General features: G+C 42.7%; 3 protein-coding genes across 3 annotated transcripts; 2 read left to right on the top strand and 1 right to left on the bottom strand.

Moving 5' to 3' along the window:
- Positions 1-1,350: 1,350 nt before the first annotated feature.
- LOC106575402 (NTPase KAP family P-loop domain-containing protein 1-like) lies at positions 1,351-11,077 on the top strand. The gene is made up of 8 exons (XM_014151907.2): positions 1,351-1,493; positions 2,570-2,640; positions 3,366-3,494; positions 4,218-4,492; positions 7,395-7,559; positions 7,926-8,141; positions 10,263-10,376; positions 10,539-11,077. Exons 2-8 carry the CDS (start codon positions 2,628-2,630, stop codon positions 10,968-10,970), a joined length of 1,344 nt encoding a protein of 447 aa, XP_014007382.2. The 5' UTR covers positions 1,351-1,493; positions 2,570-2,627; the 3' UTR covers positions 10,971-11,077.
- A 205-nt stretch (positions 11,078-11,282) lies between these two features.
- On the top strand, positions 11,283-13,533 carry LOC106575357 (NTPase KAP family P-loop domain-containing protein 1-like). The gene is made up of 3 exons (XM_014151842.2): positions 11,283-11,756; positions 11,882-12,076; positions 12,439-13,533. The coding sequence occupies exons 1-3, from the start codon at positions 11,673-11,675 to the stop codon at positions 12,454-12,456; spliced, it is 297 nt and encodes a 98-aa protein (XP_014007317.1). The 5' UTR covers positions 11,283-11,672; the 3' UTR covers positions 12,457-13,533.
- A 6,796-nt stretch (positions 13,534-20,329) lies between these two features.
- LOC106575350 (zinc finger protein 239-like) lies at positions 20,330-27,264 on the bottom strand. Its single transcript, XM_014151835.2, has 3 exons — positions 27,157-27,264; positions 23,886-24,134; positions 20,330-21,655 (listed from the first exon to the last, which is right to left on the bottom strand). The coding sequence occupies exons 2-3, from the start codon at positions 23,986-23,988 to the stop codon at positions 20,661-20,663; spliced, it is 1,098 nt and encodes a 365-aa protein (XP_014007310.1). The 5' UTR covers positions 23,989-24,134; positions 27,157-27,264; the 3' UTR covers positions 20,330-20,660.
- Positions 27,265-27,898: the final 634 nt, after the last annotated feature.

The following is a 27,898-nucleotide window of genomic DNA, read 5'->3' as shown; positions in this document are numbered from 1 at the left end:
GAGAGAGCCCTACAGACAGACAGAATAGAGAGAGCCCTACAGACAGACAGAATAGAGAGAGAGCCCTACAGACAGACAGAATAGAGAGAGAGCCCTACAGACAGACAGAATAGAGAGAGATAGAGAGAGCCCTACAGACAGACAGAATAGAGAGAGAGCCCTACAGACAGACAGAATAGAGAGAGCAGATAGAGAGAGCCCTACAGACAGACAGAATAGAGAGAGATAGAGAGAGCCCTACAGACAGACAGAATAGAGAGAGAGCCCTACAGACAGACAGAATAGAGAGATGAGCCCTACAGACAGACAGAATAGAGAGAGAGCCCTACAGACAGACAGAATAGAGAGAGCCCTACAGACAGACAGAATAGAGAGAGATAGAGAGAGCCCTACAGACAGACATAATAGAGAGAGAGAGCCCTACAGACAGACAGAATAGAGAGAGATAGAGCCCTACAGACAGACAGAATAGAGAGAGAGCCCTACAGACAGACAGAATAGAGAGAGATAGAGAGAGCCCTACAGACAGACAGAATAGAGAGAGAGCCCTACAGACAGACAGACAGAATAGAGAGAGATAGAGAGAGCCCTACAGACAGACAGAATAGAGAGAGATAGAGAGAGCCCTACAGACAGACAGAATAGAGAGAGAGCCCTACAGACAGACAGAATAGAGAGAGCCCTACAGACAGACAGAATAGAGAGAGAGCCCTACAGACAGACAGAATAGAGAGAGAGCCCTACAGACAGACAGACAGAATAGAGAGAGATAGAGAGAGCCCTACAGACAGACAGAATAGAGAGAGATAGAGCCCTACAGACAGACAGAATAGAGAGATAGAGCCCTACAGACAGACAGAATAGAGAGAGAGAGCCCTACAGACAGACAGAATAGAGAGAGCCCTACAGACAGACAGAATAGAGAGAGAGCCCTACAGACAGACAGAATAGAGAGAGAGCCCTACAGACAGACAGAATAGAGAGAGAGCCCTACAGACAGACAGACAGAATAGAGAGAGATAGAGAGAGCCCTACAGACAGACAGAATAGAGAGAGAGCCCTACAGACAGACAGAATAGAGAGAGCCCTACAGACAGACAGAATAGAGAGAGAGCCCTACAGACAGACAGAATAGAGAGAGAGCCCTACAGACAGACAGACAGAATAGAGAGAGATAGAGAGAGCCCTACAGACAGACAGAATAGAGAGAGATAGAGCCCTACAGACAGACAGAATATAGAGAGAGCCATACAAACAGACAGAAGGAGAAATGATCTAGTGAATAATTAGCTTTTAGCTGATATCTGCATTGTAAAGCAGTACAGCGGGCAGGAAGTTAGCCAGGCAGGGCAGGAAGTTAGCCATTGTAGCGGTGGGTAGCAGCATTCTCTCTCTGTGGTTCCCTCTCTCAGTCACAACAAGACAACATCTATTGATCCTGATCCTGATCCGTGTTAGGAGGAGGAGTGGGTTCTGAGACGTCCAACTGAAAGGTAAGACCTCTGTTTCATCTGATGGGTTTTGATTGGATACAGGGCATTGTAGTGTATCTCAAATAGCTGAATTCTAAGTGGTTGCTCATGGTCAGTAAGCACTATGCTATCTTATAAAGAACACACCCACCTTATCCTGGACACACCCACCTTAACCTGGACACACCCACCTTATCCTGGACACACCCACCTTATCCTGGACACACCCACCTTATCCTGGACACACCCACCTTATCCTGGCAAGTACTACTAATTGCATGTACACTACAAATAGCCTATTGGATGTATAGTAACTCAGTAACTCACTGGATGTATAGTACCTCAGTAACTCACTGGATGTATAGTAACTCAGTAACTCACTGGATGTATAGTAACTCAGTAACTCACTGGATGTATAGTAACTCAGTAACTCACTGGATGTATAGTAACTCAGTAACTCACTGGATGTATAGTAACTCAGTAACTCACTGGATGTATAGTAACTCAGTAACTCACTGGATGTATAGTAACTCAGTAACTCACTGGATGTATAGTAACTCAGTATCTCACTGGATGTATAGTAACTCAGTAACTCACTGGATGTATAGTAACTCAGTAACTCACTATAGTATAGTAACTCAAAATAGCACCAGAATGACATATACTGTATACATTGAGGTGTATTTAGTCACCAAGTCATTTTATTTCTATCTTATCTACTGCTTAAGTTGTGTTGTGATGCACTTTCTATATAACCCTGCTGTTATATTAGTATTCAATTCCCCAACCCATTCTCTCTCTCTCTCTCTCTCCCTCACTCTCTTTTTCCTCCCCCTTCTCATTCACCTCCACCCTCTCTCTCTCTCTCTCCCTCACTCTCTTTTTCCTCCCCCTTCTCATTCACCTCCACCCTCTCTCTCTCTCTCTCTCCCTCACTCTCTTTTTTCTCCCCCTTCACATTCACCGCCACCCTCTTTCTCTCTCTCCCTCGCTCTCTTTTTCCTCCCCCTTCTCATTCACCTCCACCCTCTCTCTCTCTCTCTCCCTCCCTCTCTTTCACCTGAGGTTTTGTAAGTGTTATTCTTTGTCATTCACAGATCACAAACAGCCATACATTACCATTATTCTCTGGGTGCCGTTGGCAACACCAATACAATGATAACAAAAGGTGAGCTCTCTCATGCGAGAGAAAAAGAGAAAATTGAGATTCCATTTCCTCCTCCAAATTGTTAGTTTCTAGGGTCCCTCACTCTCAACCCCTCTCTGAGTTACCCTAACCCAATTATGGCTGTGTGAACAGAATAGAACAGAACAGCACCTGAATGTTTGCATAATGATATACTGGGCCTGTTCTGTAACTCTGCAGCTGGAATACACAAACACAGGACAGTGTCCCAAATGGCACCCTGTTCCCTATGTAGTGCACTACTTTGGACCAGAGGCCTATGGGGAAATAGGGAGCCATTTCAGATGCAGTCATACTGTAGGTTTAAAAAAGAGGAAGTTGTGTGCAACTGGTAATAATTAGGACATTTGATAACCTTTATTATCTCATTGGAGGAAATTCATGTGATCACATGCTTTAAAAATCACTCCCATCATTCAGAAAACACTGTCAATCATTAAAGAAATATCTTTTGGTGTTTGTTTCATTAGTCCATTGTTGATATAGTCCCCAAAAGGTCAGATCAGCAGTCAAATTTTCAAGATATAGAACTTTCAAAATACAGAAATACAGCCGGTATGATGCATTTTGGTCCCTTTATTTTGATCTTTTAGATTTTTTTCAGTAGAATGGAAAATGTTTCCCATTACATTTGAGCTACTTAACCGACCTATCAAAATGCCTGGAAGGAATGTTCTGTGCTACATTCATCTCTTTTGATTCTATAGATTTGCCATCGGATCACATCTATGCGTACGCTCTGTCCAAGACTCTGATTAAAGTGTCCTCTCCTGCCACGGTGGGCCTCTACTCATCATGTCAGAACCGCATCAACATGATCCTCAGATATATAGAGGGTAGGTAGACACAACATGATCCTGTCTTAAAGAGGGTAGGTAGACACAACATGATCCTCAGATATATAGAGGGTAGGTAGACACAACATGATCCTGTCTCATAGAGGGTAGGTAGACACAACATGATCCTGTCTCATAGAGAGTAGGTAGACACAACATGATCCTGTCTCACAGAGGGTAGGTAGACACAACATGATCCTGTCTCATAGAGGGTAGGTAGACACAACATGATCCTGTCTTATAGAGGGTAGGTAAACACAACATGATCCTCAGATATATAGAGGGTAGGTAAACACAACATGATCCTGTCTTATAGAGGGTAGGTAGAGACAACATGATCCTGTCTCATAGAGGGTAGGTAAACACAACATGATCCTGTCTTATAGAGGGTAGGTAGACACCACCACATGATCCTGTCTCATAGAGGGTAGTTACACACAACATGATCCTGTCTTATAGAGGGTAGGTAGACACAACATGATCCTGTCTTATAGAGGGTAGGTACAATATGATCCTGTCATATAGAGGGTAGATACAACATGATCCTGTCATATAGAGTGTTGCCAATATTCATCCACTCAGGATGCTCAGCGTTAGAAAGTAGCCCTAATGCCCAGAGCTAGAAGGAACATATCCTTATCTCACTGTTCTCTTTCTCTCTCTCTCTCTCTCTCTCTCTCTCTCTCTCTCTCTCTCTTGCTCGCTCGCTCGCTCCTTGACTAGTCCACATGGAGCAGGAGGCAGAGAGGAGGGAGCAGAGTTACCAGGGCAGGTCCAAACCTCGTTCCGTCAAAACCTCCATCACTGGTCTCCTAGCTCTGATCTGCAGGCTGCTGTTCTACAGACCCGTCTGGACCGAGGAGAACCAGCGACGGAAGAATGTCCGGTTCATCTATGTTCGGTTCTCCGCATGGCACTTCGCCGGGAGTGACCTCCTCTGGGCAGGGCTGGTGATGAGACTGTGCCTGGCACTGCAGGAGAGCTTCGGGGAACTTCAGGTGGGTTACCCTAGAGGTTAGAGGTTAACTTCAGGTAGGTAGCCTAGAGGTTAGAGGTCAGAGCCCAGCTAGCACATTTGGTTCCTTGGAGGTTGTGAGAACGTATGTTTTTGGTTTCCCATTGGTTCTGGGAATGAAGCCATACGTTTCCCGACCTGTAAAACTGAACTTTTTTTTTTTTTTACGTTCTGAGAATGGAAGTGAATGTTTTGCCTGTTCTGGGAATGTACCTTTTTAGGTTGCGGGGAGGTTCTGAGAACGCTTTACTATGGTTCCCTAAACGTTTACCTGGAAGGTTTTATTAAAGTTGTGAAAACAAAAATTATAGGTTATTTGAAGATGATGAGTTAACGTTCTGAGAACATTTCAATAAGACTTTTGATTACACTGTTAGCTTAGTTTGGGTTAACTGTTTTGCTTAGGTATCAAACACATTTATGTTTTATTGTGGCACGGCGTCAGTGAGATTCAAAGCTATGAAATTAGTCCACTGCGGTACAAGGATGGAGCTAGCATGCCATGTTGTTTTTTTATTCATACAAAGCTGTTCATTTTAGTCTGTTCAAACAGACCCCGTTTCAAAGTAAACAAGCACTCATTAAGATCAGGCGTGACTAATTTAGTGGGCTCAGCCAACACACCTGAGCACACTTAACAAGATAGAGAATAGAGAGAGTCTAGTTGATGCTGAGAACAGAATGTATATGTTTTTAAATTACATTCTTAGAACGTATTTTGAACGTTACTAATGTTTTTCTATGTCTTTTATTAAATTTCTTCTTAATGTTATGATAACATGACTTTAAATATAACCATGAGGAAACCTGCAGAAAACGTTATGCTGAAGTACTGAAATTCCCACAGAAGGTTGTTTCTTAACGTTCTCAAAACAATTTGAGAACATTACTTTAAATTGAACAATGAGGAAACCTGAAGGAAATGTTATGCTGAAGTACTGAAATTCCCACCTAAGAAACATATGGTTCTCAAAACATTATGTGCTAGCTGGGTATCCTGCACCATTCCCAGAACGTTGTGGGAAGGATGTATGCAAAATACCTATAGGACGACCACACTCTCACCAAGCTCTAAGAAACATATGGTTCTCAGAACGTTAGGTGCTAGCTGGAAGGTTAGAGATAAGGATCAGAGATTATCTTCAGGTAGGTAACCTAGAGGTTAGAGGTTAACTTCAGGTAGGTAACCTAGAGGTTAGAGGTTGACTTCAGGTAGGTAACCTAGAGGTTGACTTCAGGTAGGTAGCCTAGAGGTTAGAGGCTAACTTCAGGTAGGTGACCTAGAGGTTAGAGGTTGACTTCAGGTAGGTGATCTAGAGGTTGACTTCAGGTAGGTGACCTAGAGGTTAGAGGTTGACTTCAGGTAGGTAACCTAGAGGTTGACTTCAGGTAGGTGACCTAGAGGTTAGAGGTTGACTTCAGGTAGGTAACCTAGAGGTTAGAGGTTGTCTTCAGGTAGGTAACCTAGAGGTTGACTTCAGGTAAGTGACCTAGAGGTTAGGGGTTAACTTCAGGTAGGTAGCCTAGATGTTAGAGGTTGACTTCAGGTAGGTAACCTAGAGGTTGACTTCAGGTAGGTAACCTAGAGGTTGACTTCAGGTAGGTAACTTAGAGGTTGACTTCTGGTAGGTAACCTAGAGGTTAGAGGTTGACTTCAGGTAGGTAACATAGAGGTTAGAGGTTAACTTCAGGTAGGTAACCTAGAGGTTAGAGGTTGACTTCAGGTAGATCACCTAGAGGTTAGAGTTTGACTTCAGGTAGGTAGCCTAGATGTTAGAGGTTTACTTCAGGTAGGTAACCTAGAGGTTGACTTCAGGTAGGTAACCTAGAAGTTGACTTCAGGTAGGTAACTTAGAGGTTGACTTCAGGTAGGTAACCTAGAGGTTCACTTCAAGTAAGTGACCTAGAGGTTAGGGGTTAACTTCAGGTAGGTAACATAGAGGTTAGAGGTTAACTTCAGGTAGGTAGCCTAGAGGTTAGAGGTTTACTTCAGGTAGGTAACCTAGAGGTTAGAGATTGACTTCAGGTAGGTAACCTAGAGGTTAGAGGTTAACTTCAGGTAGGTAACCTAGAGGTTAGAGGTTAACTTCAGGTAGGTGACCTAGAGGTTAGGGGTTAACTTCAGGTAGGTAGCCTAGATGTTAGAGGTTGACTTCAGGTAGGTAACCTAGAGGTTAGAGGTTGACTTCGGGTAGGTAACCTAGAGGTTAGAGGTTGACTTCAGGTAGGTAACCCAGAGGTTAGAGGTTGACTTCAGGTAGGTAACCCAGAGGTTAGAGGTTGACTTCAGGTAGGTAACCTAGAGGTTGACTTCAGGTAGGTAACTTAGAGGTTGACTTCTGGTACGTAACATAGAGGTTAGAGGTTGACTTCAGGTAGGTAACCTAGAGGTTGACTTCAGGTAGGTAACCTAGAGGTTGACTTCAGGTAGGTAACCCAGAGGTTAGAAGTTGACTTCAGGTAGGTAACATAGAGGTTAGAGGTTAACTTCAGGTAGGTAGCCTAGAGGTTAGAGGTTTACTTCAGGTAGGTAACCTAGAGGTTGACTTCAGGTAGGTAACTTAGAGGTTGACTTCAGGTAGGTAACCCAGAGGTTAGAGGTTGACTTCAGGTAGGTAACCTAGAGGTTGACTTCAGGTAGGTAACCTAGAGGTTGACTTCAGGTAGGTAACCTAGAGGTTAGAGGTTAACTTCAGGTTGGTGACCTAGAGGTTAGAGGTTAACTTCAGGTAGGTGACCTAGAGGTTAGTGGTTAACTTCAGGTAGGTAACCTAGAGGTTGACTTCTGGTAGGTAACCTAGAGGTTAGCGGTCTCCCTCATAAAATAGAGTTCTGACTGGAAACATCAAGATAATGGACAATAAAGTCTTCTTCTTGTTCTTCAGCTGGGCCTGTACCGCGTGGCGCAGCACAACGAGGAGGATGAGGTGAGGAAGAAGGTGATTGAAAACACATCGTCAGAGTGGAGATCTAAGAAGTTCTGCTGTTTCCCTCTCTGGTCCCTGGTCCTGGCCTTGCTGCTGGCTGCTCTCATAGTCCTCGTCTTCCTGGTGAGGATCAGAAGGTTGTTAGAGGCTGCTTCCTAAATGGCTCCCTTTTGCCTTCAAAGTGCACTACCTTGGAGTAAAAGTAGTGCACTATGTAGGGAACAGGGTTCCAACCTGGGATAGACCCATAGTAACAAGGTCCATTCATGTTCTAGTATCCCATAATATGTTTAGCATAAATTAGGAAGAATTGTAAACAAAGGGACCAGTGAAGCAAGGTGATACAATATGACTACGAGTGAGGGAATCTTTGGCAGCATGAAAATTTCACCCATCAGCATTAAGATGGATTTTTCCAACTTTTCTCTCTCTCTCTCTCTCTCTCTCTCTCTCTCCTCTCTCCCCCTTCCTCCCCCCTTTCTCTCCCAGGTGAGGAAGGAGATGTGGCTGTTATCCAGGTTCATCCAGTTCATGGAGGTGTTTGAGCAGAGGAGGATCCGCGTGGTTCTGGAGATCACTAACCTGGACCGATGTGCTCCTAAGAAGATCGTTGGTGTCCTGGATGCTATCAGTATACTGCTCTCTGATGAGGAGTCCCCCTTTATCTCTCTGCTGGCAGTCAACCCTGAGGTCCTTGTTCAACAGGTACATATTGTTCCATCAGTCAACCCTGAGGTCCTGGTTCAACAGGTACATATTTTTACATCAGTCAACCCTGAGGTCCTGGTTCAACAGGCACATATTGTATTATCAGTCAACCCTGAGGTCCTGGTTCAACAGGTACATATTGTTACATCAGTCAACCCTGAGGTCCTAGTTCAACAGGTACATATTGTATTATCAGTCAACCCTGAGGTCCTGGTTCAACAGGTACATATTGTTACATCAGTCAACCCTGAGGTCCTGGTTCAACAGGTACATATTGTATTATCAGTCAACCCCGAGGTCCTGGTTCAACAGGTACATATTGTATAACCAGTCAACCCTGAGGTCCTGGTTCAACAGGTACATATTGTTACATCAGTCAACCCTGAGGTCCTGGTTCAACAGGTACATATTGTATTATCAGTCAACCCTGAGGTCCTGGTTCAACAGGTACATATTGTATTATCAGTCAACCCTGAGGTCCTAGTTCAACAGGTACATATTGTATTATCAGTCAACCCTGAGGTCCTGGTTCAACAGGTACATATTGTTACACCAGTCAACCCTGAGGTCCTGGTTCAACAGGTACATATTGTTACATCAGTCAACCCTGAGGTCCTAGTTCAACAGGTACATATTGTATTATCAGTCAACCCTGAGGTCCTGGTTCAACAGGTACATATTGTATTATCAGTCAACCCTGAGGTCCTGGTTCAACAGGTACATATTGTATTGTCAGTCAACCCTGAGGTCCTGGTTCAACAGGTACATATTGTATTATCAGTCAACCCTGAGGTCCTGGTTCAACAGGTACATATTGTATTGTCAGTCAACCCTGAGGTCCTGGTTCAACAGGTACATATTATATTATCAGTCAACCCTGAGGTCCTGGTTCAACAGGTACATATTGTATTGTCAGTCAACCCTGAGGTCCTGGTTCAACAGGTACATATTGTATTATCAGTCAACCCTGAGGTCCTGGTTCAACAGGTACATATTGTATTATCAGTCAACCCTGAGGTCCTGGTTCAACAGGTACATATTGTTACATCAGTCAACCCTGAGGTCCTGGTTCAACAGGTACATATTGTATTATCAGTCAACCCTGAGGTCCTGGTTCAACAGGTCCATATTGTATTATCAGTCAACCCTGAGGTCCTGGTTCAACAGGTACATATTGTATTACCAGTCAACCCTGAGGTCCTGGTTCAACAGGTACATATTGTTACATCAGTCAACCCTGAGGTCCTGGTTCAACAGGTACATATTGTTACATCAGTCAACCCTGAGGTCCTGGTTCAACAGGTACATATTGTTACATCAGTCAACCCTGAGGTCCTGGTTCAACAGGTACATATTGTTACATCAGTCAACCCTGAGGTCCTGGTTCAACAGGTACATATTGTTACATCAGTCAACCCTGAGGTCCTGGTTCAACAGGTACATATTGTATTATCAGTCAACCCTGAGGTCCTGGTTCAACAGGTACATATTGTATTGTCAGTCAACCCTGAGGTCCTGGTTCAACAGGTACATATTGTATTATCAGTCAACCCTGAGGTCCTGGTTCAACAGGTACATATTGTATTATCAGTCAACCCTGAGGTCCTGGTTCAACAGGTACATATTGTTACATCAGTCAACCCTGAGGTCCTGGTTCAACAGGTACATATTCTATTATCAGTCAACCCTGAGGTCCTGGTTCAACAGGTACATATTGTTACATCAGTCAACCCTGAGGTCCTGGTTCAACAGGTACATATTCTATTATCAGTCAACCCTGAGGTCCTGGTTCAACAGGTACATATTGTATTACCTCCCTAATCTTACTACATTTACACACACTGTATATAGACTTTTCTATTGTGTTATTGACTGTACGTTTGTTTATTCCATGTGTTACTATGTGTTGTTGTTTGTGTCGCACTACTTTGCATAATCTTGGCCAGGTCGCAGTTGTAAATGAGAACTGTTCTACCTGGTTAAATAAAGGTGAAATAAAACATTTAAATAATAAAAGAGCTGAAACGTTGACTATTTAAATGATTTACAGTGGAAGAATGTGAATAGGGCAATAATGGCTTTCATTATTAACTAACACAGTTTGTTTCTCTCCAACAGGTGAACTATGCAGACGGGTGCTTCAGTCAAGAAGACAGAGCCTATGCCTTCTTGAACCGCATCGTGACCCTGGCCTTCACCATACCGCCACTCTGCCACACCTCCAAGCACAAGGTGTTCTATATGAAATGGATACATTGTATCAAATAACTCAGCCTTTGCTGCCATTCATAATCTGTAATGCTTCCAAACTGTGTAAAAAAAACAATTCTCTCTCTCTCTCTCTCTGTCTCTCTCTCTCTTCCGCTATCTGTTTCTCTCCGTCTCTCTCCCAAGGTGTTCTACAATATCGTTAGCGGCCAATCAGAGATCACGGAAGAAGTCAAGGGTCATGGGTCAAAGGGGATCGAGCTGAGAGAGCTGGACCTGGGCAGCCCGAAGTCATCCCTCTCCTGGATCGAGAGCACCTCCCAAACAAAGGAGACGTCAAGTTTTCTGAAGGAGGCCAGTATTCCTTTGACAGACAACAACCACATCAAGGCGGCGCACGTGGCGTTTGCGCTGAGTGAGGACGAGGTGGACAAGGCAATAGAATCTGCGTTGGAGAGCATCCTGTCCAGTAACAGAGGGAACCTCCACCACTACATCTCTGATGACACCATGTCCATGAGACGGGTCATCAACTCCATCAGGGTGACCGTGGTGCTCATGGAGGCTCTGAAGACTGACCTGCCCCAGCCAGAGAACATCGCTGCCTGGGTACTGTAACACCCCCCGTTATGTTGTGGAGGGAGGGAGAATGAGGGAGCGAGGGAGAATGAGGGAGCGAGTGAGAATGAGGGAGCGAGAGAGAATGAGGGAGCGAGGGAGAATGAGGGAGCGAGGGAGAATGAGGGAGCGAGGGGAAGAGAGAGGGAGGGAGTCATACAAATGATACGATAGGAAAAACGTAAGTCGGTTGGGGCATCTGATATGTTTGTTGAACTTTACTGAAGGCATTGTGGGGATAGCTACATACATTGTTGTTCACTAGTTCTGTAGCTCAACTACTGCCTGAGTAAAACATGGAATGGAATTCTGAGTGTCAGTCTGTAATGTAATGAAAACATGGACTGGACTAACAGTAATGTTCACTACATTAGAGTAAAACATGGAATGGCATTCTAAGCGACAGTTTGTAGTAGAATGAAAACATGGACTGGATTAACAGTAATGATCACTTCATTAGAGGTCGTTCTTGCCAACCATTGGCCCTGTCGTCTCAGCTGGATACTACAGTGTCTGGAGGACGAGCAGCAGAGAGCAGAGATCGATGACGCCGTCGGGACGGCGACACTCGTCGACGAGTCCAAGACTTTGTGGGGGGTCTGCTAAATGGCATATATTATTATAATTAAATTCTATATTATTATTTTATATACTATTAATACATTATTATATATATTATAATAGGTGTTCAGCGACTCGAGGATGGAGCTTCACATGATGAGGGAGGAGATCGAAGACCTGCTGGAACAGGACGGAGATCCAGAGATGTTTGAGATGTTCCTCAAGGTGTGTGTTCCTTTTACGCTCCTTCGAGACAGATTTGAACCAGCGACCTGTGTGTGTGTTTGTTTGTGTGCGCGCGCATCTCTCCAACACTCAGCACACTTCATCTTCATCTTCCAATCCTCCAGGTGCATTTCCAGTTCAGGGTGAGAGACGCGGAGAGGTTGAAGCTGACCATGGTTAACCTGGATCATTCTATCAGGAGGCAGCTGGCCCGGATCAGAGGGACCACCAGACTGAAGAATTCTGGGTGGGGGAGGAACCTGGCTCCTCTCAACATCAGGACTGTTATCAACATGACCTCTGAGGATGTCTGCAAAGCGGTAGGGGGTTGGCTGTGTCCCACATGGCACCCTATTCCCTATATAGTGCACTCCATTAGACCAGGGTCCATAGCCACCTTTAGACCTCAGATAAATCCAAGAAAGATGTTTTTATTTTTTTTATTTAACCAGGCAAGTCAGTTAAAAACAAATTCTTATTTACAATGAATGTCTAGGAACAGTGGGTTAACTGCCTTGGTCAGAGGCAGAACAACAGATTTTTACCTTGTCAGCTCGGGGATATGATCGAGCAACCTTTCGGTTACTGGCCCAACGCTCTAGCCACTAGGCTACCTTCCTCCCCAAACATGTAAACTGAAATCTTCTTTCTATGTTCCGCATCTTTCCAAATTCCCCAAAAGCTGGCAAGGATGAACTAACCTAAGAAGTACGCAGACATCGTCCGTAGCAATGACCTCACCGGCCAGGCGCTGGTCTTCGGTGATCCTGACGACCTTAAACAGCTGCTCCAGATGACCTTCGGGGAGTGGGCAACCTTCAGACTCCACTTCCTGGGTATCGGTGGGAGGCCCCAAGGTGGAGCCAAGGCCACGTCCCTAAACCTAAACCCCAAACAACTGACCAATCAGCAGTCCAAACAACCCCAGTTCGGTCCCCATAGCCACGGGTCAACATTAAATCTGTCTTTTTCTTGATGCCGTGGCGAGATAGAGACGGATGAAATCTGATACATATACAGACAGATGATCTGTGAGAATGGCCTGTGTATTGATGTGTAGTACCCATGAGAACCTACTTACCTATTGTGTAATAACAGTGAACTGCATTCCTCTACCAGCTCCTGTTGGATCTATAGAGCTTTCAGTTGCTCAAACCAGACACTAGGTGGCGCTGCCACTGGATACATGTCAAAGGGACTTTCTTACTGTCAACCAACAAAATAAAATGACACACAAAAATGTAAAAATATAACAAAAAGGATCTCTAGTTGAATACTACTCATATTACAGAGTGGTAAAACTTCACCTACAGAGGAAATATGGTCTCAGAGGAGGCCTGGGTAAGGCTGAAATGTCATAAATATACAGACTTCTTTCAATTATTTTTCAATTATGCTTTTAGATACAAATGTCAATAATATGTCAACATTCCACCAGTGGAGACTGCTGAGGGGAGGACAGCTCATAATAATGGCTGGAACGGAGCAAATGGAACGGCATCAAACATCTGGAAACCATGTGTTTGGTGTATTTGATACCATTCCACTGATTCCGCTCCAGTCATTACCACGAACCTGTCCTCCCCAATTAAGGTGCCGTCAACCTCCTGTGAAATCCATCCCCTATTCAATTTCATTAAAATCCCCAAAGTCATGGACCTTCATTTTTGTCCTGGTTTCATTGGTAAGAAGAAGGCCCCTCTCCCCACAGGTGTGATTACTACCGCTAAGGGTTTAGAGCTTGAGGTAGTCACCTCATACAAGTACTTGGGAGTATGGCTAGAAGGTACACTGTCCTTCTCTCAGCACATATCAAAGCTGCAGGCTAAGGTTAAATCTAGACTTGGTTTCCTCTATCGTAATCGCTCCTCTTTCACCCCAGCTGCCAAACTAACCCTGATTCAGATGACCATCCTGCCCATGCTAGATTATGGAGACGTAATTTATAGATCGGCCATCAGATTTGCCACCAATGTTCCTCATAGGACACATCACTGTACTCTATACTCTTCTGTAAACTGGTCATCTCTGTATACCTGTCGCAAGACCCACTGGTTGATGCTTATTTATAAAACCCTCTTAGGCCTCACTCCCCCCTATCTGAGATATCTACTGCAGCTCTCATCCTCCACATACAACACCCGCTCTGCCAGTCACATTCTGTTAAAGGTCCCCAAAGCGCACACATCCCTGGGTCGCTCCTCTTTTCAGTTCGCTGCAGCTAGCGACTAGAACGAGCTGCAACAAACACTCAAACTGGACAGTTTTATCTCAATCTCTTCATTCAAAGACTCAATCATGGACACTCTTACTGACAGTTGTGGCTTCTTTGTGTGATGTATTGTTGTCTCTACCTTCTTTCCCTTTGTGCTGTTGCCTGTGCCCAATAATGTTTTATACCCTGTTTTGTGCTGCTACCATGTTGTGCTGCTGCCGTGTTGTGTTGCTACCATCCTGTGTTGTCATGGGTTGTTGCCTTGCTATGTTGATGTCTTAGGTCTCTTTATGTAGTGTTGTGTTGTCTCTCTTGTCGTGATGTGTGTTTTGTCCTATTTTTTTTATTTTTAATCCCAGCCCCCATCCCTGCAGGAGGCCTTTGCCTTTTGGTAGGCCGTCATTGTAAATAAGAATTTGTTCTTAACAGACTTGCCTTGTTAAATAAAGGAACAATTAAATAAATAAATGTGGAATCACTCCAAGGCATTATGAACTTTACCCTGGTTTCATGTGGAATCACTCCAAGGACATTATGAACGTTACCCTGGTTTCATGTGGAATCACTCCAAGGCATTATGAACTTTACCCTGGTTTCAGGTGGAATCACTCCAACTATACCACAATGCAACATGTTTTAGTGAGACAGCCAATGCTAATTCTCTTGGGCTGAGTTCCGAATAGCTCCCTATTCCCTAAAGAATATATTTTGATTTGTTTAACACTTGTTTGGTTACTACATGATTCCATATGTGTTATTTCATAGTTTTGATGTCTTCACTATTATTCTACAATGTATAAAATAGTCAAAATCAAGAAAAACCCTTGAAAGAGTAGGTGTGTCCAAACTTTTGACTGGTACTGCATATCTCTAACAATAGGGTGCGGAAAAGGTCTGTTGAAATGAATACTGTAGTGGTGTGAGAAAGGTAACACAAGCTTCCTCTCTGGTTCCATTCCCCAATAGTAACTGGGTCATTATTGGATTGTGGTGGTAATGCTGTCCCTGGACTTTGGCACCTTATAAAAAATGACAAATACATTTATTTAACTGTTATTTAATAAGAAACATATGTAAATCCTTTATACTGATAAACATATATTTGTATGCATTGTAGATAATACTGGCGCCTAGATATTGGGCTTGTTCCAGTGGTGATGTGTAGAGATGTAGTGACATGTTTTGACTAGATAAATAGTAAACATATTATTTTGAATGACATGATTTAAACAAAGACATTGTATTTTCTGTATAGATACCACCACTCCCCCCCCCCAAAAAGGTTACATTTTTTATTAGCAGATCAATTCAGTTCATTGAAGTTATCCAAATACATGAATCATCAATGGCTAACGTAATGAATCTAGTTTAAAAATACATGCAGTCATTTCATAGCCTGTGTATCATTAAACACAAGTCATTTAGTAGTAAAAAAATTATCCACCCAGGACCAAGTTTAGAAAACCCTGATTTAGCAGACACTCCCATCCAGAGCTACCTACAGCTTGTGGATTCACCTTAAGATAACCAGACAACCACACATCAGTCGTATCCCAACCATGTATCACTATACAATACAAAATACCATATACAGTGCATTCGGAAAGTATTCAGACTCCTTGACTTTTTCCACATTTTGTTACGTTACAGCCTTATCTAAAACAGGATAAATCGTTTTTCCCCCTCTCCAATCTACACACAATCATACATAATGACAAGACAAAAACATCACATTTACATAAGTATTCAGACCCTTTACGCCGTACTTTGTTGAAACACCTTTGGCAGCGATTACAGCCTCATGTCTTCTTGGGTATGACGCTACAAGCTTGGCACACCCTTTTTGGGGAGTTTCTCCCATTCTTCTCTGCAGATGCGCTCAAGTTTTGATGGGGAACATCGCTGCACAGCTATTTTCAGGTCTCTCCAGAGATGTTCGATCAGGTTCAAGTCCGGCTCTGGCTGGGCCACTCAATGACATTCAGAGAATTGTCCCAAAGCCACTTCTGCATTGTCTTGGCTGTGTGTTTAGGGTCGTTGTCCTGTTGGAAGGTGAACCTTCGCCCCAGTATGAGGTCCTGAGTGCTCTAGACCAGGTTCTCATCAAGGATATCTCTGTACTTTGCTCCATTCATCTTTCCCTAGATCCTGACTAATTTCCTAGTCCCTGCCGCTGAAAAACATCCCCACAGCATGATGCGGCTACCACCATGCTTCACCATAGGGATGGTGCCAGGTTTGCTCCAGACGTGACACTTGGCATTCAGGCCAAAGAGTTCAATCTTGGTTTCATCAGACCAGAGAATCTTGTTTCTCATGGTCAGAGTCCTTTAGGTGCCTTTTGGCAAACTCCAAGCCGGCTGTCATGTGCCTTTTACTGAGGAGTGGCTTCCATCGGCCACTCTACCATAAAGGCCTGATTGGTGGAGTTCTGCAGAAAAGGTTGTCCTTCTGGAAGGTTCTTCCATCTCCACAGAGAAACTCTGAAGCTCTGTCAGAGTGACCAAGGCCCTTCTCCCCAAATGTCTCAGTTTGGCCGGGCGGCCAGCTCCAGGAAGTCTTGGTTCTTCCAAACTTTTTCCAGCGACACAATCCTTTCTCGGCGCTCTATGGACAATTCCTTTAACCTCATGGCTTGGTTTTTGCTCCGACATGCACTGTCAACTGTGGGACCTTATATAGACAGGTGTGTGCCTTTCCAAATCATGTCCAATCAACTGAATTTACCACAGATGGACTCCAATCAAGTTGTATAAACATCAAGGATGATCGATGGAAACAGGATGTACCTGAGCTCAATTTCTAGTCTCATAGCAAAGTGTCTGAATACTTATGTAAATAATGTATGTTTTTTATATATAAATTGGAAAAATGTTGTAAAACCTGTTTTTGCTTTGTCATTAAGGGGGACTGTATGTAGACTGATGAGTAAAAAAAGCTATTTAATCAATTTTAGAATAAGGCTGTAACGTAACAAAATGTGGAAAAAAGGAAGGGGCCCGAATACTTCCCAATGCACAGTTTGTTTATCGATCAGCGTTTTTAATATTAAGTACATTGCTTCGCTTTACAACAGGAGTAGCATACACGGCTTGCATGAAAATAAACCGCGGGAAAAACATGACATATAATTCACACATATTATTTAGTATATGTAAAGACAAGATTAACTTCATTACATTTCTATTGGTTGACAATATTGTCACTTGTGAATGATGTATTATCACTCGTGAATGTTGTCCAGCGTATGCAGTCTAAAGCAAGAAACAGCGCATGCCTTTTTCCCAAATCATAGTCACACGCATCATGTAGCATAGCTCATAGCCCTATATGTTTTAATAAGGTTTATAGCACAACTAAAAATGTCCAAATAACACCAAACGTAGCCTATAGACTAGGACCCCTGGAACACAGAGAGCACAGAGCCTAGTGAAAACATGTTCTTTAAAGCCCAGTCATTGATTCTACAGAACCTAGTGAAAACGTGTTCTTTAAAGCCCAGTCATTGATTCTACAGAACCTAGTGAAAACGTGTTCTTATTTTCACCATAAAAATGCACCTTCGTATTAAAGCATTCTATGCATTATTACATTTGTACACTTATGTAAAATAGTTTATTATTTATAATGCTATGAGTAGATTGAATAGTCATAATTCTGACTAATAATATCACTCAATCACTGTTTGCAAAAAATACCATTCAATGCATGGCTGAGCGCGTATAGCAGGCCTGGGCTATAATAGATACTGCCTGGGTTATAAGACATATGGCCTGGACTATACAGGTACGGCCTGGGTTATTTCAGATACGGCCCGGGTTACATATCAAATACGGCCTGGGTTATTTCAGATACTGCCTGGGCTATAACAGATACGGCCCGGGTTACATATCAAATACGGCCTGGGTTATAATAGATACGGCCCGGGTTACATATCACATACGGCCTGGGTTATAACAGATACGGCCCGGGTTACATATCACATACGGCCTGGGTTATTTCAGATACTGCCTGGGCTATAACAGATACGGCCCGGGTTATATATCACATACGGCCTGGGTTATTGCAGATACGGCCTGGGCTATAACAGATACGGCCCGGGTTACATATCACATACGGCCTGGGTTATTTCAGATACTGCCTGGGTTATAACAGATACGGCCCGGGTTATATATCACATACGGCCTGGGTTATTGCAGATACTGCCTGGGCTATAACAGATACGGCCCGGGTTACATATCACATACGGCCTGGGTTATTTCAGATACTGCCTGGGCTATAACAGATACGGCCCGGGTTATATATCACATACGGCCTGGGTTATATATCACATACGGCGTGGGTTATATATCACATATATTATATCAGATACGGGTTATATCAGATACGAGAGAGCTGCCCCGGCCAACTGGAAGTGCTGTTATTGTGAAGTGCAAACGTCTAGGAGCAACAACGGGTCAGAAGCGAAGTGGTAGGCCACACAAGCTCACGGAACAGGACCACCGAGTGCTGAAGCGTGCAACACTCACCACCGAGTTCCAAACTGTCTCTGGAAGCTATTTCAACACAAGAACTGTTCGTCGGGAGCTTCATGAAATGGGTTTCCTTGGCCGAGAAGCCGCACACAAGCCAAAGATCACCATGCGCAATGCTAAGCATCAGCTGGTGTGGTGTAAAGCTTGCCACCATTGGACACCGTGTTCTCTGGAATGATGAACCACGCTTCACCATCTGGCAGTCCAACGGACAAATCATGGTTTGGTGGATTCCAGGAGAACACTACCTGTCCCAATGCATAGGGCCAACTGTAAAGTTTGGTGGAGGAGGAATAATGGTTTGGGCTAGGCCCCTTAGTTCCAGTGAAGGGAAATCTTAATGCTACAGCATACAATGACATTCTAGACAATTCTGTGCTTCCAACTTTGGGGCAACAGTTTGGGGAGGCCCTTTCCTGTTACAACATGACAATGCCCCCGTGCACAAAGCGAGGTCCATACTGAAATGGTTCGTCGAGATCGGTGAGGAAGAACTTGACTGACCTACACAGAGCCCTGAACTCAACCCCATCGAACACCTTTGGGATGAATTGGAACGCGGACAGTGAGCCAGGTCTAATCACCTAACATCAGTGCCTGACCTCACAAATGCTCTCGTGGCTGAAGTCCCCACAACAATGTTCCAACATCTAGTAGAAAGCCTTCCCAGAAGAGTAGAGGCTGTTATAGCAGCAAAGGGGGGACCAACTCCATATTAATGGCCACGATTTTGAAATGAGATGCTCGATGAGTCCGTGTCCACATACTTTTGACCATGTAGTGTATGTATTGCCCACGATTGTATTTTGAAAATATTGTGATATGTCTGGCTTGGCCTCTCTACTTGTCAGACAGTCTCAACTCAACAATAATCTGCCAAAATTGTGCACGATGCCTTTCCTTCCGACTGTAGACAATTCAATTTAAAACAATCCACAACTTATTTATATTTTAAAGAAGGTAATGATCCTCTGAGGCCAAATCATACTTTAGTAGCCTATTTGGAAGGATTTTATTTATTTCTGTATAGACAGGAGTAGGCTATACAATTTTGGCAATTTAATTCAATTAACTTTAGTGAAAGCTTAGCTTCCTCTAGCCTTATAGACACGCCGTAACCTCCATTCGCTATTCGAGTGCATGCTACGGATGACATGGGTTTTTTTAATTGAAAATGATGTCTACACATATATTAGTAGGCTGTATGTAAAGACGAGATTAAATTATGAACAGTCTGATGGTTGAGAATATGATCAAGTGCTTGTCAAATTGTGAATGAGAGACTGATGAAGTGTGTGCAGCCTGTGTAAGAAACAGAGCAGAGCTCAGGCCTTTCATCCAACTTTTTTTCAAATCATCATTAGACTTGCATCATGCAGCCTTAGAATGTATTAAACATCTAAACATACATTTAAATCCCAACTAAAGTTGCACAAATAAATCTAAAGTAAGCAGATTGGAGGACCTGTTAACACAGAACACAGAATAGTGCACACTTCCTCTGAAATTGTTGGGGGAACCATTTCTTTATTTCAGCTATGCTCAATCGTGTGCTAAATGAACTAGTGTTGCCCACAGCCATATGGCCAAGCCAGATCAGGACCTAACATACTGTAAGGACTGTCTGCTAAATGAACTAGTGTTGCCCACAGCCATATGGCCAAGCCAGATCAGGACCTAACATACTGTAAGGACTGTCTGTTAAATGAACTAGTGTTGCCCACAGCCATATAGCCAAGCCAGATCAGGACCTAACATACTGTAAGGATAACTCCGAATATGCTATTTTGTTCTTCTGAAATAGGTTACATTTTCTTTATATCATGTTTCTTTAGACCTGTATAAAATAAATAATGGATTTATTGTGAAGGTGTAGACTATATTAAATGGATGTATTATACTTTTTACAATGTAGATGTTTCAAAAGGTCCGCATCAGTGGCTTGTAGGCTATGCGTAGAAGCCAGGACATGCTAAACATGTTTAGGTTAATTACCGGTTAATTACCATGAGACCGGTAAGTATTTATATGACAATCACCGGCTGACACAATGTCATGGCCGCCACAGCCCTAGTATTCTCTCCTGTGTGTATACGTTCAAGTGTTTTTAAGTTGCCCAGTCGAAAGAAACTTGCCCCACAGTCAAGAGCATGTTTAAGGCTTCTCTCTTGTATGTATACGTTCATGTGTTTTTAAGTGTCCCAGTCGAGAGAAACTCACACCACAGTGAGAGCAGGTGTAAGGCTTCTCTCCTGTGTGTGTTCTCTGATGAACTTTTAGCCCAGTTGATGTTTTAAAACATTTTCTACAGTCAGAGCAGTAATAAGGCTTCTCTCCTGTATGTATACGTTCATGTGTTTTTAAGTTGCCCAGTTGCGAGAAACTCGCCCCGCAATCAGAGCAGGAGTAAGGCTTCTCTCCTGTGTGTGTTCTCTGATGAACTTTTAGCTCAGTTGATGTTGTGAAGAATTTCACACAGTCAGAGCAGTAGTAAGGCTTCTCTCCTGTATGTATACTTTCATGAGTTTTTAAGTGGCCCAGTCGAGAGAAACTCACCCCACAGTCAGAGCAGGAGTAAGGCTTCTCTCCTGTGTGTGTTCTCTGATGAACTTTTAGCTCAGTTGATGTTGTGAAGCATTTTCCACAATGAGAGCAGGAGTAAAGCTTCTCTCCTGTATGTATACGTTCATGTGTTTTTAAGGTATCCAATCGGGAGAAATTCTTCCCACAGTCAGAACAGAAGTAAGGCTTCTCTCCTGTGTGAATACGTTGGTGTTTTTTTAAAGTCCCCAGTTGAGCGAAACTCTCACCACAGTCAGAACAGGAGTAAGGCTTCTCTCCTTTATGTATACTTTGGTGTCTTTTTAAATGGCTCAGTCGAGAGAAACTCTTCCCACAGTCAGAGCAGGAGAAAGGCTTTTCTCCAGAGTGCACACTCTGATGATCTGTCAGAGAATGTGATGTTGTGAATCTCTTCCCACAGTCAGTGCGGGAATAAGGATTATCTCCTGTGTGTATTTTTAGGTGTATTTTTAGCCCTGATAGAAACGGGAAAATCTCCTCACAATGTGGGCAGTGGTGAGACCTCTTAGCTCTGTGATCTTCCTGCTGTTGCTCTCTGGATGTAGAGAAAGTCTCAACATGGTCCCCTGTGTGAACAACAACAGAAAAACCAGTCAGGTGGTGTGATAAACATATGACATCATATCCTCTTCTGCCTGTACCGGGCGACATACGTACACTACCGGTCAACAGTTTTAGAACACCTACTCATTCAAAGGTTTTTCTTTATTTTTACTATTTTCTACATTGTAGAATAATAGTGAAGACATCAAGACTATGAAATAACACATATGGAATCATGCAGTAACCAAAAAAAAAAGTGTTAAACAAATCAAAATATAATTTATATTTGAGATTCTTCAAATAGCCACCTTTTGCCTTGATGACAGCTTTACATACTCTTGTAGGCGTTCTAAAACTTTTGACCAGTAGTGTATCAGTAGGCTGTACAATACATAGGAGAATAAAACTCTCCTAAAACTGGGTAAGAGTTGAAATCTAAAAAGGGGCAAAAGTTTGACAATTATGAGCCATATCATCCTCCTCTCACTATCACAAGGGTTAGTAACTACAGACTCATTTCATAATACTTTATAACACTGGCAGATTGTCTACTTCACTTCTTTAGTCTACTCTCTGAGCACTCCAGATAGCCCAGTGAATAAAACATATGCTGGCAATACTAGTGTCAAACCCCAAGACTCAGTATCATGAAATAATATCTACCTTCTCATAAAAGAGTTAATCATAAAACAGTACAGAAACTTTTCATGCACAGTGGAAAGTTAGAACGATCAACACAAACTTAGATAGCAGGGGTCAAGTTAACGCAGAATTCTGGATTTTTCACGCAGAAAATAAAATGATAAAAACGCAGAACAAATTTCTTGCTGTAAACGCATATCTAAAATGCTTCTTACTGTAATTTCTGCATCAAAGATCATATCATGTTCTTCAGTTGCACTTCTCCATTCGGATGAGAATTCACAAACGGGCAATCTATCAGCAGACAGCACTCTGATGTGGAGCTACTGTTCATCATTCTATCAGCAGACAGCACTCTGACTGATGTGGAGCTACTGTTCTCCATCATTCTATCAGCAGACAGCTCTCTGACTGATGTGGAGCTACTGTTCTCCTTCATTCTATCATCAGACAGCACTCTGACTGATGTGGAGCTACTGTTCTCCATCATTCTATCAGCAGACAGCACTCTGACTGATGTGGAGCTACTGTTCTCCATCATTCTATCAGCAGACAGCACTCTGATGTGGAGCTACTGTTCTCCATCATTCTATCAGCAGACAGCACTCTGACTGATGTGGAGCTACTGTTCTCCATCATTCTATCAGCAGACAGCACTCTGACTGATGTGGAGCTACTGTTCTCCATCATTCTATCAGCCGACAGCACTCTGACTGATGTGGAGCTACTGTTCTCCATCATTCTATCAGCAGACAGCACTCTGACTGATGTGGAGCTACTGTTCTCCATCATTCTATCAGCAGACAGCACTCTGACTGATGTGGAGCTACTGTTCTCCATCATTCTATCAGCAGACAGCACTCTGATGTGGAGCTACTGTTCTCCATCATTCTATCAGCACACAGCACTCTGACTGATGTGGAGCTACTGTTCTCCATCATTCTATCAGCAGACAGCACTCTGATGTGGAGCTACTGTTCTCCATCATTCTATCAGCAGACAGCACTCTGACTGATGTGGAGCTACTGTTCTCCATCATTCTATCAGCAGACAGCACTCTGACTGATGTGGAGCTACTGTTCTCCATCATTCTATCAGCAGACAGCACTCTGACTGATGTGGAGCTACTGTTCTCCATCATTCTATCAGCAGACAGCACTCTGATGTGGAGCTACTTTCTCTGGTACTTTTCTTGATGTAGCCAGACTACTTTTCTCCAGTAAAATGCCAGATTCACTTCAAGCAACACATTAGATCAGGAAATGTAGCTGGCTACATTCTTTCTATGATAAACACTAGAAATATGATGACCATGCATCGTTTTAGCAAAAAAAGACCTTGATTTTCATTGTAAGCTCATTTACTTGATTGGCTGCTAGCCAATTAGTGTTGCAGTTCTGTTGCCATCTGATGAAAATGAAGCTATTTTCTGCCTAATGTGTTACACTAATGTATTTTCTGTGAAGGAAAACAAACTATAGTTGCACATCCCTGGTCGTTCTATTGAAGCAAGAAACACTTTACTTTCAATATAAAATGCAGGTGAAATTGTTTAAAATTCAGCTTTTTTGATAGTCCATGTTTTGACCCCTGGATCGAACCTGTGCTTACCATCACAAACAGATTTCCCGATCTCCTCCTCCTCTTCTTCATCTTTAATGTTGACATTCAGCTCCAGTGTTTGACTGCAGTCTTCCAGCTTCACTGATGCCATCTCTGGATCCTGCAGTGCAAACTGGGCTCCACTGTCACAATCAGGACCCAGTGACTGTAGGTTTGGACTCAGTGTGGAAGGAGAGAGGCAGGCTGGGTTTGTCCTCACTGTTGATGTTACTGGCCTCAGACTTAATCGGAGTCGGCCTGTAGTAATAAAGAGAAACAGACACAAAAAGTTAGTCTTGAAAGTTCTGGCGCTTTCTTTATTCTCTAAAAATATATTTGTTCTTGTTCAATTATCTAATTTCAATAGATCAGGTAGTTAAGCTTCGACAACAAAACATTAATTGATTCACATTACACAACTGCACACTAAGTGCACATAACCTATAATACATTTCTGAAAATGAAATAAATGCATAAATGACAAAAAAACATTCAGTACAAGGTTGCAGTATGTTTTAGGCAGTACTATGTACTATTTACCTGAATATCAATCAAATGTATTATTTATAAAGCCCTTTTTACATCAGCTGATGTCACAAGGTGCTGTACAGAAACCCAGCCTAAAACCCCAAACAGCAAGCAATGCAGGTGTAGAAGCACAGTGGAAAAACTCCTTAGCACAGGTTCTCCTTGTCTTCACATCAAAAACCAATAGTATTTCCTGTTCACACCATAGTAACATGTATAGATAAACATAGAAACAACTGAATGTCTCTGAATATTACTACACATGATAATCATTACATTCAGCTTCAAAACAGTAGTGCAACTGTGAAAATTGACTCTCTGAAGCACCGGCACTGCTAGCCTCTTCGCTCCGGGAGACCTGTGATTGGTTCTGACTCTAAACTTGTTCATATTGTTCATTATCAGGTATCCTATTGAAATATTGAGTGCCATAGTCTGTTTTATACACCAGAAGTTCATGGTTATCTGTAGGTGGAATTTATATGGTGGAGGGCAATTAAGCTTGGAATGTACTGAGTAAAGGAAAGGCAATCACATGGTTGCAGTCACTGATAAGGGTGGAGAGAGGTGGTTTAGTGAGGAATGGAGGTCAGGTCACATTAAGGGAGAAGGAACCGTTTATTACCCGCATCACATAACTTCCTGCCTAACAATAAAGATGTAATGTTTAGAGGGAAGGAGGACCCTCCACCCAAATTGGGGTATATATTAAAGGTCGACCGATTAATCGGAATTGCCGATTAATTAGGACCGATTTCAAGTTTTCAGAACAATCGGGAATCGGCATTTTTGGACACAGATCATGGCCGATTACATTGCACTCCACGAGGAGACTGCGTGGCAGGCTGACTACCTGTTACGCGAGTGCAGCAAGGAGCCAAGGTAAGGTGCTAGCTAGCATTAAACGTATCTTGTAAAAAAACAATCAATTTTAACATAATCACTAGTTAACTACACATGGTTGATGATATTACTAGTTTATCTAGCTTGTCCTGCGTTGCATATAATCGATGCGGTGCCTGTTAATTTATCATTGAATCACAGCCGACTTCGCCAAACGGGTGATTTAACAAGCGCATTTGCGAAAAAAGCACTGTTGTTGCACCAATGTGTACCTAACCATAAACATCAATGCCTTAAAATCAATACACAAGTATATATTTTTAAACCTGCATATTTTGTTAATATTGCCTGCTAACATGAATTTCTTTTAAGTAGGGAAATTGTGTCATTTCTCTTGCGTTCTGGAACGGTTCCGTATTTCACTGAAAGAATAAACGTTTTGTTTTCGGAATGATAGTTTCCGGATTTGACCATATTAATGACCTAAGTCTCATATTTCTGTGTGTTATTATATTATAATTAAGTCTATGATTTGATAGAGCAGTCTGAGCAGTGGTAGGCAGCAGCAGGCTTGTAAGCATTCATTCAAACAGCACTTTACTGCGTTTGCCAGCAGCTCTTCGCAATGCTTCATGCATTGCGCTGTTTATGACTTCAAGCCAATCAACTCCCGAGATTTGACTGGCAGTACTAAAGTACCTATTAGAACATCCAATAGTCAAAGGTATATGAAATACAAAGGGTATAGAGAAATAGCCCTATAATAACTACAACCTAAAACTTCTTACCTTGGAATATTGAAGACTCGTGTTAAAAGGAACCACCAGCTTTCATATGTTCTCATGTTCTGAGCAAGGAACTTAAACGTTAGCTTTTTTACATGGCACGTATTGCACTTATACTTTCTTCTCCAACACTGTGTTTTTGCATTATTTAAACCAAATTGAACATGTTTCATTATTTATTTGAGACTAAATTGATTTTATTGATGTATTATATTAAGTTAAAATAAAAGTGTTCATTGTTCATTCAATATTGTTGTAATTGTCATTATTACAAATAAATAAATATATATATAACATTTTAAAGTAAAAACCTACAGGAGGGTCCCTCTCCAGGAACAGGGTTGGAGTTAAAACCTACAGGAGGTTGCCTTGCAGGAACATGGTTAGAGTTAAAACCTACAGGACAGTAGCCTTCCAGGAACACGGCTGGAGAGCCGTGATCTAAAATGTGTGGGATGGTGAACACATTCTCACGTCAAGTTCAGTTTTTATAAGTGCCAACTTTTGAGTGAAAATTGTCTCACGCGTGTTTTGTGGTATATTTTGTATGTATGCAGTTTATCAACGAGGCCCCAGGACTTCGGGGTCATGGCTAGAAGGGATCCAGCTTTTGTCAAATGACCGTCAAAAGGTTGATTTTCTTTGCATTTTAGCTAACCCTAACACTTTTCCAAACCGAATTATCCTAACCTGCTATGCTAATTATCCTAACCTGCTACTAAAAGTCAAATATGACGTTAATTTGACAAAAGCTGGATCCCTTCTAGACTACCCATTACCGTCTCCCAGAGCGAAGAGGCTACGGCACTGCCTGCACTTTAGTCTGTTGACCGATTGGGCGACGCCATTTTACCAGCTTGTGAACAACATTTTACAGAAAACCAATAACATATAAAACGAACTCAGAAATCTCAAATGAATGGAATATTTATGAAATTACCTTGACGAACTGTATATTAATTAAATCAAACCCAAAGTCTAACGTTAGCTATGTTTTTAGCACGTTCTTCACACACTCGACTTGACACATAAATAACATGTCATAAAACCTTCACAGGTTTGTTACCTAGCATGTTATGACATGTTCTTTCGATAATAGAAAGTTTAAACGTGCTATTACCTACCTGTAGTAATACATTTGAAACGGACACAACGGTTATCCTTTTGACAGCACAGTAGTGGGTCGTCGTCGTCGTTCTTCTTCTTCTTCTTCTTCTTCTTCTTCCGTGGGGTTTAATGGCGGTTGGCATACAATATGTTGCATTACCACCCCCAACTGGACTATCGTATAAATCCATTATACTTTGTGATACAAAACGGGACAATGGGAAAGGGAATAAAACACCCTTAAAACTAACCGTACACTTATTAAAAACCCACTACTGTGCCCCTATCTACTCCTGCATCATACTACGGTGGCCCTATCTACTCCTGCATCATACTCCGGTGCCCCTATCTACTCCTGTACCATGTTACTGTGCCCCTATCTACTCCTGCATCATGGTACCGTGCCCCTATCTACTTGCATCATGCTACTGTGCCCCTATCTCTCCTGTCCCATGCTACTGTGCCCCTATCTACTCCTGCATCATGCTACTGTGCCCCTTTCTACTCCTGCATCATGCTACTGCGCCCCTTTCTACTCCTGCATCATGCTACTGTGCCCTTATCTACTCCTGCATCATGCTACTGTACCCTATCTCTGCTGTACCATGCTACTGTGCCCCTATCGCTACTGTACCATGCTACTGTGCCCATTTCTACTCCTGCATCATACTACTGTGCCCCTATCTACTCCTGCATCATACTACTGTGCCCCTATCTACTCCTGTACCATGCTACTGTGCCCCTATCTCTCCTGTCCCA

Source organism: Salmo salar, chromosome ssa16 (genome assembly GCF_905237065.1).
Source record: "Salmo salar chromosome ssa16, Ssal_v3.1, whole genome shotgun sequence".
Taxonomy (NCBI): domain Eukaryota; kingdom Metazoa; phylum Chordata; class Actinopteri; order Salmoniformes; family Salmonidae; genus Salmo; species Salmo salar.
The sequence above is the reverse complement of the archived record's forward strand: the minus strand, read 5'-3'. Positions and strand labels throughout refer to the sequence as shown.